Below are 23,085 nucleotides of genomic sequence, written 5' to 3' on the forward strand. Positions count from 1 at the left end.
ATGCTGACAAAAGATAAAACCATCATTGACTATACAGTTCAAAGGCAAAATATAGCAATTGCTAGATGTGCAATGGGAAGTCAGGTTTAAAACCACTCTCAGCCACAAAGCTTACTGCACAGCCTTGGGTGATTCAGCAGTCCACGCTGCACATGACGCTAAACGATATTTTAGTCTGATATGCAAGAGCAGGAACAAGTTGCAGTGAATGCAGGGCTCACACTCCTTTCCCATGGCAAGGAAGAAAAGTGCAGAAGCTCCGGCTTCCACTTTTAGTTAACTATAGCGTGCCACGTTCTCAGGACCTCGAAATGCAGCTGATACTAGATACAGCCAGTTTAAATACGCCAGCTTCAAAGCATGGTTTCTGAAGATCTGTTTTAAAATTGCCATCATTAGGTCAGGATGACGTGACAAACTGCAGTTAGCCAAACCTCATTCCAGCTGTGTGGGAGGAAAAAGGGTAGTATGCAACCTGAGACTTGTTACAACTCATCCTCCTCTGTTTATCATATTAAACAGTGGCTTGGTTTGACCTGCAAATGCCTGACCTACATCGCAAGGTTTCTCTGTGGCTAAAATGTTGCTCTAAGCATTCTGGAGGGACCAAAGTTATACCTATTTTGCAAACATTTCAAAGATTTCTAAACTGTTTGTGGTTTAGTTCATTAGTCATAACTTCTTACCTCACAAGACTGCTTGCTCTCCATTATCTTTAAAATAGAGTCCTTTAGTGCATGGTGAACAAAACGCGTGGCTGTAGCTTTCATATACTGCTCCATAAGTGTACTTGCCAGCGTGGTGGCACGGAATAAGGTAGTGGCTTCATCTGAACAAAGAAAGAAAACCACCAGATATAAATATTAAATTTTCAGCTCTGTTGAATTTAAATGAGGAAATAAGATTATTGAGACGCAAATGCCTGTGGACAGTGGAAATGGAGGGGAATGACCTGAAAAATCATTTTCAGTAACATACATATACTGTACCTTCCACACATATTTCCCTGTCATTTAGTGTTCGCAACAATAATGCCTCCAGTTTTTCATGAAGAAAAATCTTCAGTAAAATGCTAGCCAGCAGTGTTCGATCCTGTCCACATACGATGGATAAAGCGTAGACCACATGCAGCTCTTTTTGCAGGACCAACTGAAAAACAGAGATGGCAAAGTACTAAGTAAACAGTAACTATGAACTTACTCCAAGAGTGTACCACAATATAAAGAGTGTAATTATTTCCTGAAATAAATAAGTTCTCCTTTCAAAGGCTATGTAATTTATGAGGGGCCCAAATCTACCTCAAACACCGTCTGGGCAAGCTATAAAAGAGCCTCTATTCTTTGGAAGAACCACCCTTGCCTTCAGGCGCTGACAGGCAACTTTTAAAGTGTTTTAATATTTATTTCAAGCTACTTTCAAATTAAAATGCAGGGACTCAATACCTCCTTAAATTCATTGTACTCTTCTTCTGGCATTATTTTCTCCATGGAATATCGTGCACGGACACGCAGAGAGCCTGGTTCAATACCTTTCAGAGGTATGTGTGAACTGAGCTGAAACCATTCATCTGTTGCCTGCCCTTTCTGTAGTCGGCTCAGTTGGCATCGCATAAACACTTGAAAGAAATATCCAGAGAGAAGTTAGTCTTTGGAGAGAATGGCATATATGAGAGTATAAGCCAAAATGAGCTTATAAAATCCACTTGCCCTGAAGATTTTTTTTTTAAAAAAACAACAACTCTCATGCTGTAAGTTCTCTCAGAATGAGAAGAAGAAATGAGTTGCAATGATAATTTTCATATATAAAAAGGAGCACCAGGAAGATACCATTCACCTTCTCCGGTTTCTTAGAACACAGTATTTGCCAACAAGAGCCATTATAATTTTAAAAAGAATTTCTAAACTACATTATATTAATTAAAGTGAGAAGAAAAAGATAACAAATGATAGTACATCAGGGAAATCAATGATACAGAAAATACAGAAAAAGCTAAATGGGTAATTCTGTCAGTTATTTATACTAATAAGAAACCTTAAGGGTTCTTGAGCACCCCATCAAATATTTTATTGCATACTTGGGCCTTCTTTGACCATGCTGGATAGAAGGGCAGTGCAAGTAAAGTGCAGGTAGTGAACCACCCTCAAATGAAAGAATTCAGTACATGCTTAGAAGGTTAAGGGAAGTGCCCTTAAAAACACACATAAGTTTACAGCAGTGAAAAGCTGTCATGTTCCAACAATTTAGATACGAAAGAGATACAAACAATGACTGTTTCAACAAGTGGGATAAATATGTAAAAGAGAAATACGCTTGCACTACAACTGTAAAACCTTTTTTTCAAAAATAACAGAACTTACATATATCTGGATCTTTACTCTTCTTTGTTTTGTTACTAAGAGTTATTTCAAATCTATTGATGTCAGATGAAAGATCGCTAGGGAAAAATACAGAAAAATACTATTCACATTTGTACTCCTGCTTTGACATTCTAAATTAAAATAATATTTTATTTAGATTTAATTTCATCATATAAAGCTACAACCAAAAGTCAGTCATTTGCTTTTCTACTGTACGATTAAACATCTGTGACAGAATAAGTCATTAAAAATATTCAGTTACTGTTGCCAAAAGCAAAGAAAATAAAATCGTATTACACTGTCACTGAGAAGGACTTTAGATTTTTTTTAAAAAAGCAACAAATTTAAGTAGCAGAAGACTTACTCAAACACAAATTCCTCTGACCACACAGGGTTCTGTCCTTCTCGTACATGCGTTTTTGCTACCTGTACACTATTCAGGTAGATATTACAGTAAGGATTAGTAAAATGTTTTGCTGGAAGTGTATGGGCTTCTTCAACATGTAGTATAAGACTGCTGACCTAGAGAGAGTATACAAAATAGAATTCAAAACTTTGTTTTATGTAGTGAGACCATGCCCAGAAGTAAATAGGTGTGGGTGCTTATTTAAGTGAGAAACGCAAACCACAACTCACTGGGTGAAGTTAAATAAAAAGAGATTAAAGAACGAATTACAGTACTATAGGAGGACTTTGAATTTAATTTCTCTTTACTATCAAATTCCTTGCTTCTATATAAGGAAGGCAGAATAGCATCCATTTTAATACCACCAATAGAAAAACAGACCATGAACCTGTGACCAAAGTCACCTGTGCAGTTACACATATGGTTCTGCACCTACATACAGTTTTTTGGATAACTTATTGAAGGTACATGGTACATGGTGGGAAGGCAGGCTTGTCCCACCCATGAAGCAGGATGAAGCAGCCACCTCAGATGGCGGAAGCCCCCAAGAAAGTGCCTCTACAGGCGCTCCCCGCCCCCGGTGCTGATTTCTGGTGAGATCTCATGAGATTTTGATGAAATCTCGCCAGCAAATAGCACTGATACTGGCTCCACTTCAGAACTACTGAGCTGTATGGTACATTTAATGTTAAAAGTGGTAAAATCTATATGCTCATTTTGGGCAAAAAATAAAAATAAACATTATTTTATAGCATGTTTAACAAAGTAATATTTTTTATCAAAGAATAGTATATATCATCTCAACCAACATAGAAAACAAATCCCACAATAGCCAAAATGCATTACTCTACCTGACGTAGACGTTTATTCGATGTTCCTGGACTAGTTTTTCGTAATATTTTTTATCAAAGAATAGTATATATCATCTCAACCAACATAGAAAACAAATCCCACAATAGCCAAAATGCATTACTCTACCTGACGTAGACGTTTATTCGATGTTCCTGGACTAGTTTTTCGTAAATTGCAAAACGTTTGCAAAGCTTTCATCCAGTCCTAATAAATAATAAATTAACTTATCAATACTGTTTCGGCTAATGAAATAGCAGTTATTAAACAATTATGACCCAGTTTACTTTAAAAGAAACCCACCCACATTCATTTTCATTCTTCTCTATGTATCTCCTCTCCCCCACTCCCCCAGTCATCAGTCATTAGAATCATAATCTACCAATAAACACAATCTGAATTAATAGTTAAAAGCTATTTCATTGAATATCCTGACTAAAAGCACAAAAGAGTAATTTGGGCTTATTAACAGATGAATCATACAGCCTGAGTCTGTGATTTGAGCACACTTCAAGCAGCCTTTGTTTGTTCTCATTTACGCTGCCAATACCAAAGTGGCCTATGCAAGTTGTCCCATGTGTGATGATTGCCCCCAACTCTTGGCAATGAAATCTCCCAGCAGGAATACGTGTTCACAGGCTGGGACCCTCCTGACGACCTGGTCTAGTTCCTCGCAGAACTGGTCCTTGGTCTGTATGTCAGAGCGCATAGTGGATGTTTAATATGTTAACCAGACCAGAGATGGTTGAGAGGAGGAGGGAAAGCAAGCATTCTGAGCCTCTGATCCTTGAACACATGGTTCTTCTGGATGGCATCTTTGCCAGAAAACAGTTTAACTCTTCTCTTGGATCTTGCCACTCAAAGCGAGTTTGGCATCCTGTACAGCAGCAGCTCTGTTGAGCATTTTCAGCTCACGGTCAATGATGGCTGTCTTCTGTGAGTTGTTGACCCACAGCAGGTCAGCGGACAAGCCAGGACAAATGGTCCTGATGTTCTAGGTTTCTAGGCACTAGAGGATTTGTTTCTTTTCCTTTTTTCCTTGGTGCAGTAGTTTGGTCTGAGTGATACTCTAAGTTCCAAGCACCCACTGAAGCAGACAGACTGTAGCAGATCAGCACTTTATTGACCAGGGGCTGTCCAGCTTAAGGTGGTCGGTAGCTGACCAGTAAGTATGGACACAGGAAACTATCATGGTGCAGCTTTCAGTTGCATTTCATGGCTTTCCATTGAAATCTTGGAATTGTACTTTTCGGTGAGAGCACCCTAGCACATTACAAAGGTTCAGGATTCCCAGGGGGAAAGTAGTAGCAAATCTATTTAATTGATTATATACAATGGGACCACAACTTGCAAGAATTTTACTTATGCAATTGCAGCTTTATGCAGATTGTCAATAGATAAATAAAAGGCGGCAGGAAAGCCTTGTTCTGGAAAGCTCTTGTGAGATCTTGTGGGAACCTTCCAGAGCCCGGTAAGCAAGGCAGAGAGCTTGAAAGCTCTTTCCACTTTTCCTGGTGTGGGAAGTTTTTAATCCCTCTGCCTTGCTTACCGGGCTCTGTGATGGCCATACATGGGGTCTGAAGGCCTTCACAATATCTTGAGGGAGCCTCCTAGAGACTGGTAAGCAAGGTGAAAGGCATAAAAGCTCTTTCCACAAGGAAAGAGCTTCAAAGTCCTCCACCTTGCTTATTTATGGGGCTTTGGAAGGCTTCCATAAGATTTTGCGAGATTTCATACAGTCCCAATCTTACAAGATCTTGGAAGGTGGGGGCTGTTCTAGGGGTTGCTCTGACTTTGTATGTGCAACCCCCTCAAAGCTAGCGACTGCATAAGCTGCAGCCCTAACACAGTGAACACAGCGATTCCAACATGCTGCAGTAGTGTCATTTGCTGAGAAACCAACTGTCTTTGGCTAGAAAATACATAGCAGTTATCATTCCATCTGGCTAGGGCAGAGGGACAGAAGGGAAGCAGAGCCATTCTGCTGGCTCTGTTGAGACACTAGCTGCATTTGTCTATTCCTGGCAGCAGTTCCAACAACTACCTGAACAAGTTCATTCCAGCTGGTAAATATAAACCTGAGTTTAATTTCTTTTGTAATGCCCTGATCACGCACAGAGAATCCATATGGCACACCCAGCCAAGTAGAAAGCACAATGACTCACACAACGGAGGATCCCCAATTTTTACTACAGATACCTTTCTGCTACAGCCACCTTTGCCATATCCTACATAGTTCCAAGAATCTCCCAACCTAGAACAGCTTGTAGCGGGTATAGGTGCTACAGTGCCACAGCTGAAATGAGAAACCTGTTCAATGAGCTCACACAAGTTTGGATCCAAACAATTTATAGTGCATGTCCAACATAAGAATGTAAGAGTGGACAATTTACAACAGCACTTTTTTAAAAATAAAAAGAAACATCCACCATAGCACTCTTTAGGAAGATGTTAACTTAAGGGAAAATTGCTAACCTGTGCTTGTTCTGGAGTTTCTCCTGCAAAGTAAAAGATGTAATGCTCTTCACTAAAGTGCTGAACTACTATCTGAAAACAGTTTGGCCTATTTAAAGAGAAGAAAAACAAAATAGAACAGAATACTATTAACCGAATGGCAACATTACTACTCAGCCTTATCACACACAATTCTTCCAAATTCACAAAGGTTTGGTATTAATTTAATTTAAAAGTCTCTGACCACAAACCTAATCACAGTTACTTGGGAGTAAGTACAATACAATCACATCCTGCACACAATTAATTTGTGTGATTTCAACCTTACACAGTCGAAAGCCGGCCAGTTGAAAATCTGCAAATGAATTGCACGCAAGGTGAGGAGTTTTAAAGTTCATTTTGTTCTGGATTTTCCCAGTGCACAAAGAGCTTACTAGGCTCTGGGATGCTTTTGTGGGAACTCAGGATGGGCCTGCAAGATCTCACATAGGCTCCCTTCTCGTAGGTTAATGAGTACAGTATTCATAAGCAATATCATTATATCATTGCTGCAAATGCAAAGAGAAACCAGTGCACATACCAGAGTGAATGATGTATATTCTTCTATATTAAGGAGAATATAAAACATGGACAGTGTTCAATGTGCACGGTTACTCGTCGTGAGCATACATTGTGAATGTGACTTTCAACTAATGAAGCACAGAATTGGGCTGTTTTGAATAAAGCATTTTCACAGCACATTTGGTAAATTTATTGCTACTAGTTCATTTGTTTCTTGAACAAGATCTGGAGGGAGGGGGACAAAGTGCTTTAAGAAAACATGGATGAGATGTTGAAACATCAGCAACTGGTAACAGGCCTAAACTTGGCATATTTATAGTTTATGTACAGGCAGCACACTTTTATAATAAAAATTTTTTGAAGACAATACCCCTCCACACATACACTCTTTGGAAAAGCTAAACTTTTCAATAGGTTTTCACACACAAAAAAGCTTTCAAGTTTCAGTGAATGAAAAATATTTATGATAATGGATAAAGTAGTTTGTAAAAGGTAAAGGTAAAGGTTCCCCCGCCCGTACGGGCCAGTCTTGACAGACTCTAGGGTTGTGCGCTCATCTCACTCTAGAGGCTGGGAGCCGGCGCCGTCCGCAGACACTTCTGGGTCACGTGGCCAGTGTGACATCGCTGCTCTGGCGAGCCTGCACCAGCGCAGCACACGGAACGCCGTTTACCTTCCCGCTATAAAGCGGTACCTATTTATCTACTTGCACTTTAAGGGTGCTTTCGAACTGCTAGGTGGGCAGGAGCTGGGACCGAAAGACGGGAGCTCACCCCGCCGCGGGGATTCGAACCGCTGACCATACGATCAGCAAGTCCTAAGCACTATGGTTTTACCCACAGTGCCACCCGCGTCCCAAAGTAGTTTGACTTTTAGGCAAAAAACCTTCCTTAACAATCCAAAAACCTAAATATAACAAATAGCACCCATACTAATTATGGGTTCAGGATTATGTTCAGGACATCAAATTGAAGGCAGAGGGTGGTATACAATATTAGGCATAGTAGGGCCAATGAAATTAATTGATTTAAGTACAGTCATACCTCGGGTTGAATGTGCTTTGAGGTGAGCGCTTTCGAGTTGCGCATTACTTCCGGGTTTCGCCGCTTGCGCAGGCGCTCAAAATGACGTCACATGCATGTGCAGAAGTGTCAAAACATGACCCGCGCACGCACAGACATGGGTTACGTTTGCTTCTAGATGTGAACGGGGCTCTGGAACGGATCCCGTTTGCATCTAGAGGTACCACTGTAATTTCATTTCAATGGGTCTATTCAGACTAATATTGGACATCACCAAATACATTTTACGCATAATCATTTGTAACAAGGTCACTGAGAACAAAAGAAGGAATGTTGTTAAAATTAGCCTTTTTAAATGAAAAGCAAAAAATTCTTACATGCATTTGTGTTAAGAGGGTTATTCATTAACTATTCTATTAAAAAGTACCTGACTTTTATAGTTTCATGATTAAAACTAATAGCTTCTGTCTTACCTGCCAAACAAACTATCATGAACACCATAAACAGAACATACACTAAGATCGATTAGTCCTTTGGGTTTAGTGGCTCGCTTTTCACTTTCAAAATAAATAAGTTGAGCATCATTCCCCTCTAAAATAAAATACAAGTTCTTCCACCGTTTTCCTTTACCTGTAAAACAACCAAAGTAATTTAGAGATGGATAGAGAAAACACATGTCAAATCCCTGACTGTCAGTTAACTTTCCAGGAGTCAGGCAACTAAGTAGCAAGATTCCCTACCCCACACTTTTAATGTTATGCTTTATAAACCCAAATAGAAATGAATACAAGTAAAATCCCTTTATGTCATATTACACGATAATGTGTGTTCATATTGCCAATTAGAAGTATGCATCAAATTAGGATGAGTTCATAAACATTTGGGACTCTGAACAAATGCAGTATCTCTTCCATGCTCTCCAAAACAGAGACCTTCAAAGTGAATTGGATTCAAAACTCTGCAGGTGGTATATCTGTCAATCCTGAAACATTTCTCACCAAGTATGCCATGTAAGTTAAACACTAGGTTGAAAAGAGGAAGAGGGGAGAGCTCTTCTGTAACTAATAGGTCGGCATTCTAAACTGAGGGAATGATTTCACCACAGCCCTGCAATTACAGTGCTTTAGGACTGTAATGTTAATGTAATGTAGCACCTTGTATTTATTATTTCTGTGCTTTTTACTAGTTCTGTTGGTAGGATTTACTTGGAAAATACTGGACATGCAAGTCCGTCTGTCTCTGTCTCATGCTGTTACAATCACTCCTGTCCAATAAACATCAGTTCTGAACTTTCTTTCTCTGACTTTTGATGTCAGCCAAACAAAAACCAAGCTTGATGCTGTTTTTCATTCACCACAACTCCTTATCTCTGGCACCTATCCTTATGAAATTTTGTAAGTTACTTTCCTAGGTCCACCTCTACAATGTAGGCCATTTCCATTAAAAAAAAAAAAAACATTGCCCACAAAACCATATGGATGAAAGCAAATTCTATTTAGTTCTGTCCCCAATTGGAAAAAAGCAACTTTAAACCCATGTAACTATCTTTCTGATATTTGGCAGTTTTCATACCTAGGGGCACCTTTCTGATATATGCTACCAGAAAACAATAGAGGAGAGTGAATATTTGTATAAAAACCACAAAACTGTCAAGTCTGTCCTGCACCTATCCTTCTGAAATTTGGAGATATTCTTCCCTTCAGAAGGGGATACTATTGCTGTAAAGGCTCATTTTTTTTAAAAAATATAACATAAAATCCACCCCCACACCAGAGATATTTGTCATAAATTTGGCAGGCTTCACCCACTCAGAAGGGGCAATAGCTGGAAAGAAAGAAAGAAAGAAAGAAAGAAAGAAAGAAAGAAAGAAAGAAAGACCAATAATAGTGAGTGGTCTGGACATGAGTCAAACTGAGATGTCTACAAATCAGTTTGAAACGAATCGGGCTGGTTTTCAAACCATCAAATCAGGGCCTGATTCAAACATTGTGGTCTGTGAACCCCTATTTCCAAAAAAATTATGTGCCCATTCCTATAAGTGCAACACAAAAAGAAAAAAGAAAAATTACAATGGATTCAACAATTTAGAAATGCTACAAAAAAGAAATGACACTTTAGACAATTTCAGTAAGCAGAAAAACACAGATGGTCTGTATAAGACTGCTGGAATGTGGGGACTGCAAAAGAGAGTCATTATGAGATTTGTAAACACGAGAGAAATTACTAGACTTAATACTGCCAGTGGAGCACCTTGCCATGTCCTTACAAGGACAGGAGATTCAGGTGGTACGGATCCACAGCTATTCCGAGAACACACAGTGGTTTACCACACTTACTTTTCTTCAGAAGGTATCCTTTTTTAACAATATTTTTATAGAAGGCATCTTTTGTTTTACGACGGATTGTATTATAAATTTCTTTCCCATCCACTGTGTCGTTAAGCACTTGTCCTTGATGCTGCAGAGGAGACAAGCAGGCATACATTTTCCAACACAAAACAAAAATAACTCTACAGTTTAACAACATTACAAGCTATTGTAGCATGCCATATGTGGGGCTCCCTTAAGACTGGTTCAGAAGCTGCATCTGGTGCAGAACACACTGGCTAGGCGTCTATGTGGAGCATCTTACTGCATACATAATTATTGTGTTAAAAAAACTTGGGACCAATTATGGGGGGGGGGGGAGAACACCTTCTCCCAAACAGATCTACCTAAGCACTAAGATCTTCAGAGAAGGTCATGCTAGCCATGCTGTGAGCTTCAGAATTTCATCTTGGAGTGATATGGAAGTGGTCCTCTGTAGTGGAATGATCTCCCCTCTGCAATGTGGCAAGCACCAATGTTTCCATTATTTTCTAAAAAGCTATTTTTTGCACAAGCATTTCCCAATGAATTATGCCAATTTTTAACAACTCTGGTACTATAATTGTGATGTTTTATTGTTTTGTTGTTTACAGTTTTATTGTTGTTGTTACTATTTTATTGCTGTAAACCAACTGCCTTGGGATTTATTTTTATGTGAAAAGCAGTATAGATATGATTTTAAATAAATACATCATTGTAAACAACATTTCCCCACAGCTTATGATAAGCTTTAAATGCTTCATTGGTGCTTCAAAACATTTGTTGTGAGTTCTTACACCTCCTGGGTCTACTTTTGAAAAGCAATGCTGCTTTTGAAAATTAAAAGAAAGGCAGATGTGAGTCCAAGTTGGATTAAGCTAACAGATCTGTGATTACTACAACAGTATTTCTATACATTTTGCTCAGCCTAAAAGCACAACTCTTTTAGTTGCCCTGTTCACCCCCACCCCCCGCAGAACCACCAGATTAAAAGCAGAATTAAAACAAGTTAAATAACAGAATGGGGTTAAACCAAGGGCTGCTTGGTTCCTCATGACCCTTTCTGAGATGTTGTTGTCTTCTTCGGAGGTCTGCCTATAGATCCCTCTGCCATCTGAGGTGCGTAGGGCAGTGCTCTTTTACTGGTAGTGCTCTGCATTTGAAATGCTAATGTTAGTATTATATAGAATGCAATGTCTCACCTGCATTGGAACAGGATCTTTAAGATAGTAGCCTTCAACAATTTGCTCTTTTCTATAATGCTCAATGATGTCAGCAATACTGTTAAAAAAAAGAAACAGGTAGCTCTGAATAAAGTAAATGCTAGTTTATAAAACTGAACATGAAATGACAGCTGAAACCCTAAACTTATTTACTTAAGAATATATTTAATAAAATATGCAATCACTGCAACTTGCTTCTAAGACTGTTGCCCCAAATGTAAAAATCAAACTTTAAAACACATATTTTCTCATCCAAAAAATCAGTACCACATCAGAAGACCTGAGTATTCAGTAAACAATTACTAGTAAAGAACTCAACAATTTTAAAATAATCAGATTTTATAGCAAATATTCCAAAACATCAGAGATCAATAAACTTTCTCCATATTCAAGAAAGGGCAAAAGAGTTCTCACGAGGCTAAAAGTTCTAAGTTTCTTAGCAGTAACTCCCTATATTTCTATGAAACTATTTATTTCTAAGAGAGTAGGGATGTGAAATAGAGAAAGACCTTAACAGAAATCATGAAGACTGCATTTTGAAATTATAATTTATTATGTTATATTAAGTAGTCTTAAGTAGTGATGATATTTTAAACAAAATCCTGTACAGTGGTACCTTGGGTTAAGAACTTAATTCGTTCCAGAGGTCCGTTCTTAACCTGAAACTGTTCTTAACCTGAAGCACCACTTTAGCTAATTGGACCTCCTGCTGCTGCCGCGCCGCAGGAGCACGATTTCTGTTCTCATCCTGAAGCTAACCCAAGGTACTATTTCTGGGTTAGCGGAGTCTGTAACCCGAAGCGTATGTAACCTGAAGCATATGTAACCCGAGGTACCACTGTATTCCAGATACTACATAGAGTCAGGATAAAATTACATTTCGAAGGACCCATATTGAAAGAGGTCTGGAGGAAGCCTGACATTCCACATATTTTACTCTTTTATACATCACTCTTATTAAATGAATGAACAGATAGTCTATTTAGCATAGTCTATTTAGACATTCTGTTCATTGCATTCTCAAAGTAAACCTCCACATGTAACAAAATCATAGTGAAATAACACATTTTCAATATGAAATGTATATAATGAATAGAAATGTGAAGTTCAGTCAACACAGCATTTCTGACCAGACTTATAGTTCAAATTACTCTTCCACAAATTTGTTACCCATGTACTTAAATATAATAATGTTCACGTTATTTTAGCAAATCAGAGATAAGATAAAAAACATGCTTCCAATACTTCTAACAGATTTGGTCCAATAAATTCCTTGTCTCACTTGGTTTTCAAGGCTGGTATCTACCATACTTATGTAATGCTTATTTTACAATAAGAATTTTACATACTGTAAGCTTGCTTAATATTGCAATAGTTATAACATATTTACTCAGATCTAATGCACACCTTTTTTGGCCAAATTACACTGTGAAAATTAAGGTGTGCATTAGAGTTGATGGCATATTAGACTCGAGTAAATACAGTACAATAAAGTATTTGAAGACTCATCTGAGAAGAGCTTTCTTGTTCACTAAAACATTTCTCAGTTGCCTTTTTCAAATAATAATTTACAAGAATGAAAAAATATTACTCGATACTGCCCCTTTTCTAATTTGAGCTTAGTAATTAGTAAGACTGTTTCTTTTAAAAAGTCAAAGAGTTCTTAAATTTACTAGGATTTAAAAAATCATGGATTCCATGACATACTAAACGTTTGTAACATAGTTTTAAAAGTTTCCTTTTACCCACACTTCTGGTTACTTTTCTTGCTAAAGTAACTGTAACCTCAAGGATTATCAATCATAAATATGATAAAGATACAATGAAACATCTCAAGAGACATAAATGTGATGAAGATACAATGAAACATCTCAAGAGACATTTGTACAACAGGAATTTTGAGGCACATAGAAAAATAAAGAAAGCAACATTACTTCTCACCAATCCATAAGACACTAATAGAAATGCATGTTCCACTCTTATTTGAAAGTTATATCAAATATAGATTACACACTATATAACCTCTACTTTAGCACACTCTTAATGTATCATATGATAACATACTTTGTAACAAAACTTTTATAGATCTGAATAGCCTTCCAGGTACTAGAATATATTTTCTCTCTGCTTTCTAAGGTGGAAGCTCTTAATTACATAACAACACATGCAAAAGGGGGCAGGAATACAGATTTTAACTAACAAAGTGATTCCAAGAGCTACTTGGCCAGCAGTAGTTCTTTCAAAATGTAGATCAGAAAAGTATTTCTATACTTTCACAGCAATTGGTGATCATAAACACTTCCCCTTGGCAAACAAGGAAGACACCTCAATGATAAAGTGACAGACTAATAAGGAAGAAATGATGTCACCAGAAAATCATTAACTCAAACCATTAACAAAATTATGATGCCCTTGTGTGGATCAACTGTGTATTAAATCAGTAAGTGAGAGCTAAGAAATTGAACTGAATAAAGTGGAATTCGTCTAAGTTCATATAGAGCAACTGATCTATAGAAATAAGTACTTTAGAAAAATATATTTTGGTGGGGATCCAAAGAGCTACTAAGATGGACCCAAGCTTGCTGGTGCACAGTGTTGCTGTTGTTGCTTTAAGTAAGATTCTTATACTGTATCACTAACTCCTTTGGAAACTGAAAGCGGTTTGAAGTGCATATAGATAATCAGTTTCATCCAGAAATACCTGCAGTTGCTCCCCAATCACCCTCACCACCACCTTTTGCCAAGAATGGGGTGTTGGTAACTGGACTATAGTTGTTACATGCCATTGGGTCCAGAGTGGGCTTTTTAAGAAGTGGACATACTACTGCCTCTTTAAGGACCGCGAGCAACATTATATCATGTAAAGATGTGTTTACCATATCCTTGACCCACTCAGTCGCCCCACTATAGTTTTATGTTTTTTATCTTACTGGAAAGTTGGAGAGGAGGAAATAATGGGTTGGATCCAGAGAATGGAAGTTCTCTCACACAATGAGACTCTCCTCCTCTCACCTTCTATGCCTCTGACAACAGCTCCTGAAGATCAGGGAAGGATGAGGCATAGGGGACTGCAGCAGGAGGGGAGAACTGACATAATTCAGGGGGCTCTCTTGCAAAGCAGACTAATGAATATTATGCAATTTCAATCCTAAGAAAATAGGATTTATTTTACTGAATAACGTAGGAGAACTTTGGAATCCTGTTCCATACATGTCACGGTCTTCTAATGGAAGGCTTATACCGCCATATCCCTAACAAACTAGGTAACGGGCAAAAGATAGTTTACCTTTACAAAGGCTGCTAGCTGGATTTTCAATGAGGATGTCTGGAGGCCAGACAGATTTAATGAAGAAGGTACTCAAGTAGCTTGTATGTGGGCTATGCAAAAGGATCCAATTTTTAGCCTCACAGCATCTTCCACTTGAAGTCCTATGACAGTCCAATGAACTTCTCAGCTAGGAGAACTTGATACTTTCTCAGTCACACCAGCTGCAGGATCTCTAACCATTTCAGAAGCCAAGCTGGAAGCGAGAGAAATTCTCGGTTGGGATGGATATAAATTCCCTGGTTCAGGTTTGGCAATTTCCATCATCTGTGGGTTAGGCAACAGCCCTCTCCTTTGGAAGAGGAAGCTAAACTCATCACTACTAAGAACAGCTCTTCAGCACATTAAGCTCTAGGTTGTCATGTCTTTTAGAACTTAAATTATTAATATAAAGGCAGGCATATATTGGTGCAAAATACTGTCCATCCTAAATTTATGTTCATATTAAAAGATAGGTTCTATGTTATCCAACAAGAAAATTCAATGGTTATTTTTTCCAGAAACATGAGATTGTTTCCCCCACTAGAATCTCTGCTATTGTATCAACAGACCAGGCTTTCTTTATAACTCATCATGAAAGGTCTCAGAAAGAAGATATATTCTTGTTCATTTTTTAAATATGCACACACAGTTTCTATTTCACTTGTTCCACGTGTTGAATCTCCTAAATTCATAATTAAAACTATACACGATCCAGTGTTGATTGTACTACAAAGAAAAGACAAAGTTAAACAACGATATACCAAGCAAAAAAAGTAGCAGCACACATGACAGTACCCAACTTGTAGACTATCAAGGCCTGTTCACAACTTACCTGTTATAGTACCTGCCCCCCATCATAAACTGGTTGTTTGGTGTTGGGCATATTTTAAAACGCTGTATGTTTTCACTGGTTCGAAAGTAGAGAGAGTAATCCCCAGGTGTGTTATCAGAAGGTCTCACAAGAAAACTTGACACCTGGCCAACTAATTACAGAAAGGAAAGGAAAGAACACTTAGCTCCTTACCAATATTTTACTTTCTCAGTGTTAATATAGCAGCTTTACTCAAATTATCTGGAATTTGGTATGCAAACTAAAAATTTGGCCAGTTGCAGAAAGCCAGCTTTAACAGTTCGCACAGTGTATGGTCTGTTAATCAATGCCAAGTTACAAGAATCCTTCCTGAAAGATAAGACAATCCTTACTGCAAATGATCCCTTCCATATCCTGAAGTGTACTGGCACTCAGAAACAAAACCTTTACTAATATAAGTAAAAGTGAATGTCCTGTGTGTGTGTGTGGAGGTGGTTGGAGGATGGATGGTGGCTAATGGATTTAGGTTGAATCCTGACAAGACAGAAGTACTGTTTTGTGGGGGCGGGGGTTGGGGAGAACTCCCTGGTCCTGAACGGTGTAACTGTTCCCCTGAAGGACCAGGTGTGCAGCATGGGAGTCATTTTGGACTCACAGCTGTCCATGGAAGAGCAGGTGAATTCTGTGTCCATGGCAGCTGCCTATCAGCTCCATCTGGTACACCAGCTGAGACGCTACCTGCCCGCAGACTGCCTCGCCAATGTGGTGCATGCTCTGGTTACCTGCTGCTTGGACTACTGCAATGTGCTCTATGTGGGGCTACCTCTGAAGGTGACTTGGAAACTACAATTAATCCAGAATGTGGCAGCTAGACTGGTGACTGGGAGTGGCCGCCGGGACCATATAACACCAGTTCTAAAGGATCTTCACTGGCTCCCAGTATATTTCCGAGCACAATTCAAAGTGTTGGTGCTGACCTTTAAAGCCCTAAACAGCCTTGGCCCAGTATACCTAAAGGAGTGTCTCTACTCCCATCATTCAACCCAGACACTGAGGTCCTCTTCTGAGGAACTTCTGCTGGTTCCCTCACTGTGAAAAGTGAAATTGCAGGGAACCAGGCAGAGGGCCTTCTTGGTAGTTGCACCCTCCCTGTGGAATGCTCTCCCTTCAAATGTCAAGGAGATAAAAGAACTACATAACTATTAGAAGATACCTGAAGACAGCCTGCTTAGGAAGTTTTTAATATTTGAGATTTTACTATGTTTTATATATGCTGTAAGCCACCCAGAGTGGCTGGGGAAACCCAGCCAGACGGGTGGGGCATAAATAAAAAAATTACTACTATTATTATCATTATTACTACTATGAAGTTTTATAGTAGACCATCTAAGCAAATACTAAAAATAAAATTGCTTTTATTTGCCTTAGGAATGGTTTTTTAAATCATTTTAAGCCCTGTAACAGCCTTTCTTCTTAAAATATTACGCAGTTAAGTAGTGAAGTTAATGCAGAAGTGGTGTAATACATATTCTATTAAGTACATTTACACATGACATACCTGTCATCAGCAAGCCATAAGCCTCTTGTTTAGAGATCTTCCCATGGAACCATCTTAGAGAATAAATGAGAAAATATTAGAAACACCATGCTTAAATTGGTGATCTCGTCTACTTAGATTAGTGAAGAGGAACCTTTTTCAGCTTGAAAGCTTCATTACTTCATGGGTAACCTTCTGGGGATAGAATGCCAATGGCAGGCAGGGTCAATGCACAACAATAGATGCAACTCTTACCTTTGTAGAGTAGGCTGCATTCCAGCCACGCAAAAGCCATAGTTTTTTTACAAACACACACACCCATCCAGGCAAGCAACAGGCATCATCACGGTTCAAGCAGTCATCACTCTAGCACATGGAACAAAGCTGGTGAAGGGTACAGCTGAGAGATAGCGGGCCTGGTGAGGTAAGAGTCCTGAGGGCTGTACAAAGAGGCCTGCGGACTGGAGGTTCACCAATCCTGACTTACATGATAGTACACAAGTGCGCTTAGGATGACCTGTATAGAATCATAGAACTGTAGCATTGGAAGGGACCACAAGGGTCGTCTTGCCCAGGCTTCCTCTCGGCCCTCCAGATGTTTTGAGACTACAATTCCCATTATCCCTGACCACTGGTCCTGCTAGCTAGGGGTCATGGGAGTTGTAGGCCAAAATGATCTGGAGGGCTGAGGTTGAGGAAGCCTGATCTAGCCCAACACTCAGCAATGCAGGAACCTTTTGCCCAATGTGGGGCTTGAAACCATGACCCTATGGATTTCTATTTTTGCTAATATGTAACAATGTTTAAATTCAGATGATACAGGTGGTGTGTGTGTGCATTTATGTGTGTATGCATGCATGCGTGCACCCCTCCCCACACACAATAATTATTCATCCCATTAATAAACATTTTCTGTAAAACCAAGTGTTGTAAGCCAGATCTGGTAAGCAACAACTCAAATGCTCCAATTCTTTGCCCTCAGTCAAATAAAATTGAAATTGCTTTCAATAACTCACTATATCACCAAACTGTTCAGGAAATATTTCAAAAACTATGGGAAAATATCCCTTGCTCTTCTTTTATCTACATTAACATATTCATATTCCTAGACATTTTAACATCCTTGTAGTTGCTATAAATCCTTTCAAAATTGTGCACATCCATTTTCAGCTATTGTGTTCAGAACTGAACAGAGAAATCCAAGAAATTCTTACAAGTCTAGATTAAAGTAGTACATTTTGTCAAGGGTCTTGAAAACAATGCTACTCTCCTCACTTTAATATAGTACTGGACTTTTGGGACACAGCATCAAAGAATCTTACTTATTATGTGCATCACATAACTCCTGAATATTAGGATCAACTGGAATAATGCATTTTGCATATTAAGAAATCAAGGAGTTCAATTCTAGAATAACACTTACAGTATTCAGACCCTTATGATAAGTTATAATTTATTCCAGAAGACACACTTACATTTTTCCTTCATGCGGATCTTCTTCTCGACCCTAATGAAAACATACAACTGTTACCAACACAACAGAGTGATACAGAAAACGCATTTCCTAAAGTTTACAGAATGTTGTAAGCAATATAAAAATAATTTTGAAATCTGAACCATTTCGGATTTCTGAAATTAACATGCAACCTATTAAATTTCATCACGCTCAGTGGGATTTGCTCACAAGAAACTGTGCATAGAATTGCCACCTACAACACTAAACTATTTTATGTCTGCCTCAGAAAACAAACCATGCAACTGAAAAAGGCTTGCTCTCAACTTCCAGAAACTATAGGTAGAATGATAGACAGCTGAGTGCCATACACCCAATAAGAGCCTGCCAAGCCTTATAGAGTGTAGCATATTGTGTCAAATATCAATAACACCTTTTTCTGTAGAAAAGTTAAAAAAAATAATAATACTGGAACACACCTGCAACCCTCACCACCACCCTACACACACACACACACACACACAGAGAGAGAGAGAGAGAGAGAGAGAGAGAGAGAGAGAACTGGACCTCCAAATCTACACCCAGCCGTAGAAGTTTAGAAAACTACTGTCTTTTGGAAGTTTTGACATACACACAGACTCACTCTCTCTCTTTTTCTGTACCCCAAATGCCACTGATGAGTACCCTTACTGAATGGTTTCTAAGCTCACTTACCTATAGCATACAAAACAGTATCAAATTTTCAGGAGTCTTCTCCCTCAAAAATTACATTAAAAATGATCCAGGCTGTAGTCATGAATCTGGCTACACATATTAAATTTACTGAGTCAGTTCACACACAGTGCAAAATCATGGTCTGATAATATGAACATGAATGCTGAGCTTACATACCCAATCCCATAATGCACTCTGTTTAGTTCATTACTTCCTGATTTATAGCAAACCACAATTTACTATTGCATCTGAACTAGCAAATTATGGTTTTAACTCACCCTGAAAACCAGGATCAAATCCTAGGTTGCAGAGCAAACACAAACTATAGTTTGCCAGTCCAGATGTATACTAGAAATACCCAATTAAGGAGCATGTGCCAAAGAAGATGGAAGCATACCCAAGTCTTGATTATAAACTGACCCATAGTTGAAAATAAGAAAATATATATGATCTCCTTTTCAAGACACAGAAATAACAAACTGGAGAATCAGTTGCATTTGTTCAGTACTTTGCTGAGTAAGCCAGCTCTTACATACTTTTATTATTGTGCTTTTATCTTAATGCTAAGATACTCCTTGTATAAAGTAACTTACCACTTCCTCCACTAGGTCTTCTACTATAAGTCCTTGCTCATCCGTACGTAGGTTTGTAACCCACATCCATCCATCATCTAATTCATTGTGGACAATAAACATGTCTCCTTTAAGGAAGCTATATGTAATTAAGATAAAATTATGAAACAGATTCCCATTATACCAAGTCTGGCACATTAAGTTATACACTTACAATTATTCCCTGATTTTCTCCTACGTCTCTGGAAATTAAAGGAGCTCTTCAAAATAAATTTTAGAATTATACCAGAAGATCACTAGATTCTTAAGCAGAGAATAAAACTCAATGTGAAACCAAACACCGAAACCAGTTCAGAGAAGTTTTCTTTGAGTCATGACTTAACTTGAACTTACAAATCATTTAATTGCCTTGAACACAAAATGGAAGTGAATACCGTAATTTTCGCCCTATATGACGCACCGTCCCATAAGGCGCACCTGGGTTTTTTGGGGGGAAATAAAGGGGAAAAAATTATTTCCCCCCCAGGCGCGGGGCTGGGGCGGGGGAGGCCCGCCGGAGCTTCCCCTGACCCCAGCCCCCAAACAGGCAGCTCTCTGCAAGCCGTGGGAGCCCAGGGCTGGCTCCCCCCGCTTGCGGAGAGGTCCGCGAAGCCTGGACGCGCTGAGCTCAGCGCGCCCAGGCTTCGGCATGCAGGCACCTCTGCGCAAGCGGCGGGAGCGCTCCCCCCGCTTGCGGAGAGGTCCGCGAAGCCTGGACGCGCTGAGCTCAGTGCGCCCAGGCTTCCGCATGCAGGCACCTCTCTGCAAGCGGTGGGAGCGCTCCCCCCGCTTGCGGAGAGGTCCGCGAAGCCTGGCCTGACTAGTATCCTGACTAGTTATCCTGACTAGTAAAACTTTTGTACACCTAATCCTCCATGAACTTGTCCTATCCTAAAAATCATATAAAGTGGCAAGTATCAACATATTGTGTGGTATGTACTATTGAAGTATTTGTTTTTAATCTGTCTTCCTGACCATACTGAATCATCTATCAGTAGTCTTTCTTTCCACTACAGGTGAGGGGGAGAGAGAACTGCAGTATCTCTCCACTGGCCCTACTGAAAAATCTGCAACTTTTGCCTTCTCTCCACATTTTTCTATTCCAGCTGGTCATTACAAGAATGATGTAACTAAGAGCTAGTGTGTGATTTTGCTTTTTCCTTCACCCTTCTCACTCCTTTTCCTTTCTATAGTGGTATATCAATATTTTGTACAAATAAATAATTTCACCCCACATAGGATTTGTAATTCTTATGAAATATACCTTATTTCATCTGTTTCTGGCACTTTAGTGTATGGCAGAATGGCTCGGACTCTCCTGCGGTCCTCCACTGGCTATAAAAAACAAAGATGTTCTGCTGTGATGCAGGACTTAAAATCTGGACTGCAATGTGAGCAATATGATTTCAAGACAAAATATCCACTATATCAACTAGATCATATTTTGCAGCAAAATAAGATCTCCCTAGACTGCTGATTACCTCTAATAACACAATTAGATCCAGGAGGCCAATGCCTGGATGCTTTTTAAAGTCACAATATTTAGTCAAATATTTAGACTAACTGCTTATTGAGCAATAATAAGTAAAAAATATGGATCAGAGCAGAACAGAAGTCTCTTTATTTCAAGTTAATTAAAAATGGATTTAGTTTTAAGTTTGAGTACACTAAGTAGCTTTCTAGATTATGGCATAACTTGAACAGACGAAATATTGTCACTATTTGTGTTAAGATACTAACATGAATTAGTTTTGTTTGAGTGTGGCATAAGCACTAGCTTTATGGCAAAACTGTTCTGCCCTTAGAAAGTAAGCAGAACGTACTATACTGCTACTACCATATTTTTTATCATTACTTATTTTTATTCAAACGAGCTCCCATATCAGTGGTATGGGTTGGATTCAGGCTCATTTCCACTGAAGGCTTCTTCAGTTTAGGAGATGGTATTATTTTTACTAATTCCCCCTGACGCTACCTCCCACACTGTTCTGAAGCATCCCTGACCCTCCAAAGAGGTTGTTCAGGGGGGCACAAGGGACAGGTGGAGAAATTGGCAGAGATGTTGTTGTTCCCCCCTCCTCCAGCAGAGCACCCCAAGGATAGAATTTCGCCTACGGAAAATCTAGATTCAACCCATTAAATGAGATCTACCATCACTTCCATTTCCAATTTTCTACTTGTGGTCAATGTGCCCAAAGCACTCATAAGCAAACAGTAAGATCAGAGAGGTCTTTTACCAACATAAGGCTTTCGCTTCTATTCTTTTAAGATCAGGCAGGGTGGGCTTTTCCACCCTTTTGTCTCATCATTTCCCACCAGGGTGGGAAGAAAAAATGACGGCCCTGAGCTTCAATCATGCTGAGAACTTAGATAAATGTTGTTCTTTGCTCTATAGTGCTTACCTTCTCTCCCACAAAGAAAGAGAGAGGAAGGGATGGGAGCTGATCCCCCCCAGGCTATTTGGAACCCAGCAGGATGAAAACTTTCCTCCTCTGCTTCCTGCTTTCATGCAGAGGAAGAGAGGCAAGCGGATTCATTTCAGAGGTTTCTGAACCAAGTATCCAATCGTATTTTCCAACCATACAGTGTATGTCACAGTACCAAATTATTTCTCTAATACATCAAAGTCTAAGTTTCTAAATAAATAATCTCTTCTATGTTTGAATACTAATATATAGATTTAGATGGGTCTATATAGTATCCAGTTATCCATCCAAAAATATGTAACTCATTTCACATTTCCAAATTAAAATAGATATTTCTGTAAAGATGATTTTAATAGGAGCACAGAAACATTTGCTTAGAAAAAATAATACATACCTCTGGAGGTGCTACAGGAAACAACAATTTTTCCCCCTTAAGCAAACAAGATACATGGCTGTAATAACCTATTAGGTCAGAAAGTGAAGAAAACCGTCTCCCGCCAATATAATAGTCACCACACATTGCAATAATCCTGTTAAGAAAGATTATGACCTACATTAGTAGAAAATATTAAGAATTATAGCATGAGTAAATTCAAAAATATAACTTTGGTATTTCAGTCTTTCTGGAATGTTAGTTTTTTAAAACTTGAAAGAATAAATATAAAACTGACTGTGTTTTTAGGACGTTAAAGGATGTATACATATTCACACTGACAGCAATTCCGTGTGCTATCTCTGCTTAATAGAACAAAAGAGAAACCCACCTTCCTAACATTCCCAAGCCTTATTTGAACAAACACCCATCGTATAAAGTAGGGATTGGAATCTGTGGCTCTCCAAATGTTGTTCTCCAGCTCCCATCCTGCTAGCATGGTCAATGGTTAGAGACAATGGGAGTTATAGTACAGCAACATCTAGCGGGCCAAAGATTCACTTTTCATGTAATTAAGAATATGTTTCATTCAAGCCACAAATATGCTTGAAATAAATGCCAGGGGGAGCGGCCCAG

The 23,085-nt window shown here is 38.9% G+C and overlaps 1 protein-coding gene across 2 annotated transcripts in view; it reads right to left on the bottom strand.

Moving 5' to 3' along the window:
• The window catches only part of RASA1 (RAS p21 protein activator 1), a gene marked incomplete at its 5' end in the record, with an annotated part of 47,475 nt that overhangs the window by 7,448 nt on the left and 16,942 nt on the right, over positions 1-23,085 (bottom strand). The window contains 16 exons of one of the 2 annotated variants that reach the window (XM_083703128.1): positions 687-829; positions 990-1,149; positions 1,443-1,615; positions 2,358-2,434; positions 2,722-2,879; positions 3,742-3,819; positions 6,088-6,175; positions 8,123-8,279; positions 9,986-10,106; positions 11,197-11,275; positions 15,357-15,507; positions 16,894-16,946; positions 18,348-18,379; positions 19,633-19,750; positions 20,915-20,985; positions 22,471-22,606. In XM_083703128.1, coding sequence (XP_083559254.1) covers positions 687-829; positions 990-1,149; positions 1,443-1,615; positions 2,358-2,434; positions 2,722-2,879; positions 3,742-3,819; positions 6,088-6,175; positions 8,123-8,279; positions 9,986-10,106; positions 11,197-11,275; positions 15,357-15,507; positions 16,894-16,946; positions 18,348-18,379; positions 19,633-19,750; positions 20,915-20,985; positions 22,471-22,606 — 1,795 coding nt within the window. Of the gene's footprint in view, positions 1-686; positions 830-989; positions 1,150-1,442; positions 1,616-2,357; positions 2,435-2,721; positions 2,880-3,741; positions 3,820-6,087; positions 6,176-8,122; positions 8,280-9,985; positions 10,107-11,196; positions 11,276-15,356; positions 15,508-16,893; positions 16,947-18,347; positions 18,380-19,632; positions 19,751-20,914; positions 20,986-22,470; positions 22,939-23,085 lie in introns of both variants that reach the window. The other variant, XM_083703129.1, reaches the window with a different exon arrangement.

This window comes from Podarcis gaigeae (genome assembly GCF_964106915.1).
Source record: "Podarcis gaigeae genome assembly, chromosome: 11".
Classification (NCBI taxonomy): domain Eukaryota; kingdom Metazoa; phylum Chordata; class Lepidosauria; order Squamata; family Lacertidae; genus Podarcis; species Podarcis gaigeae.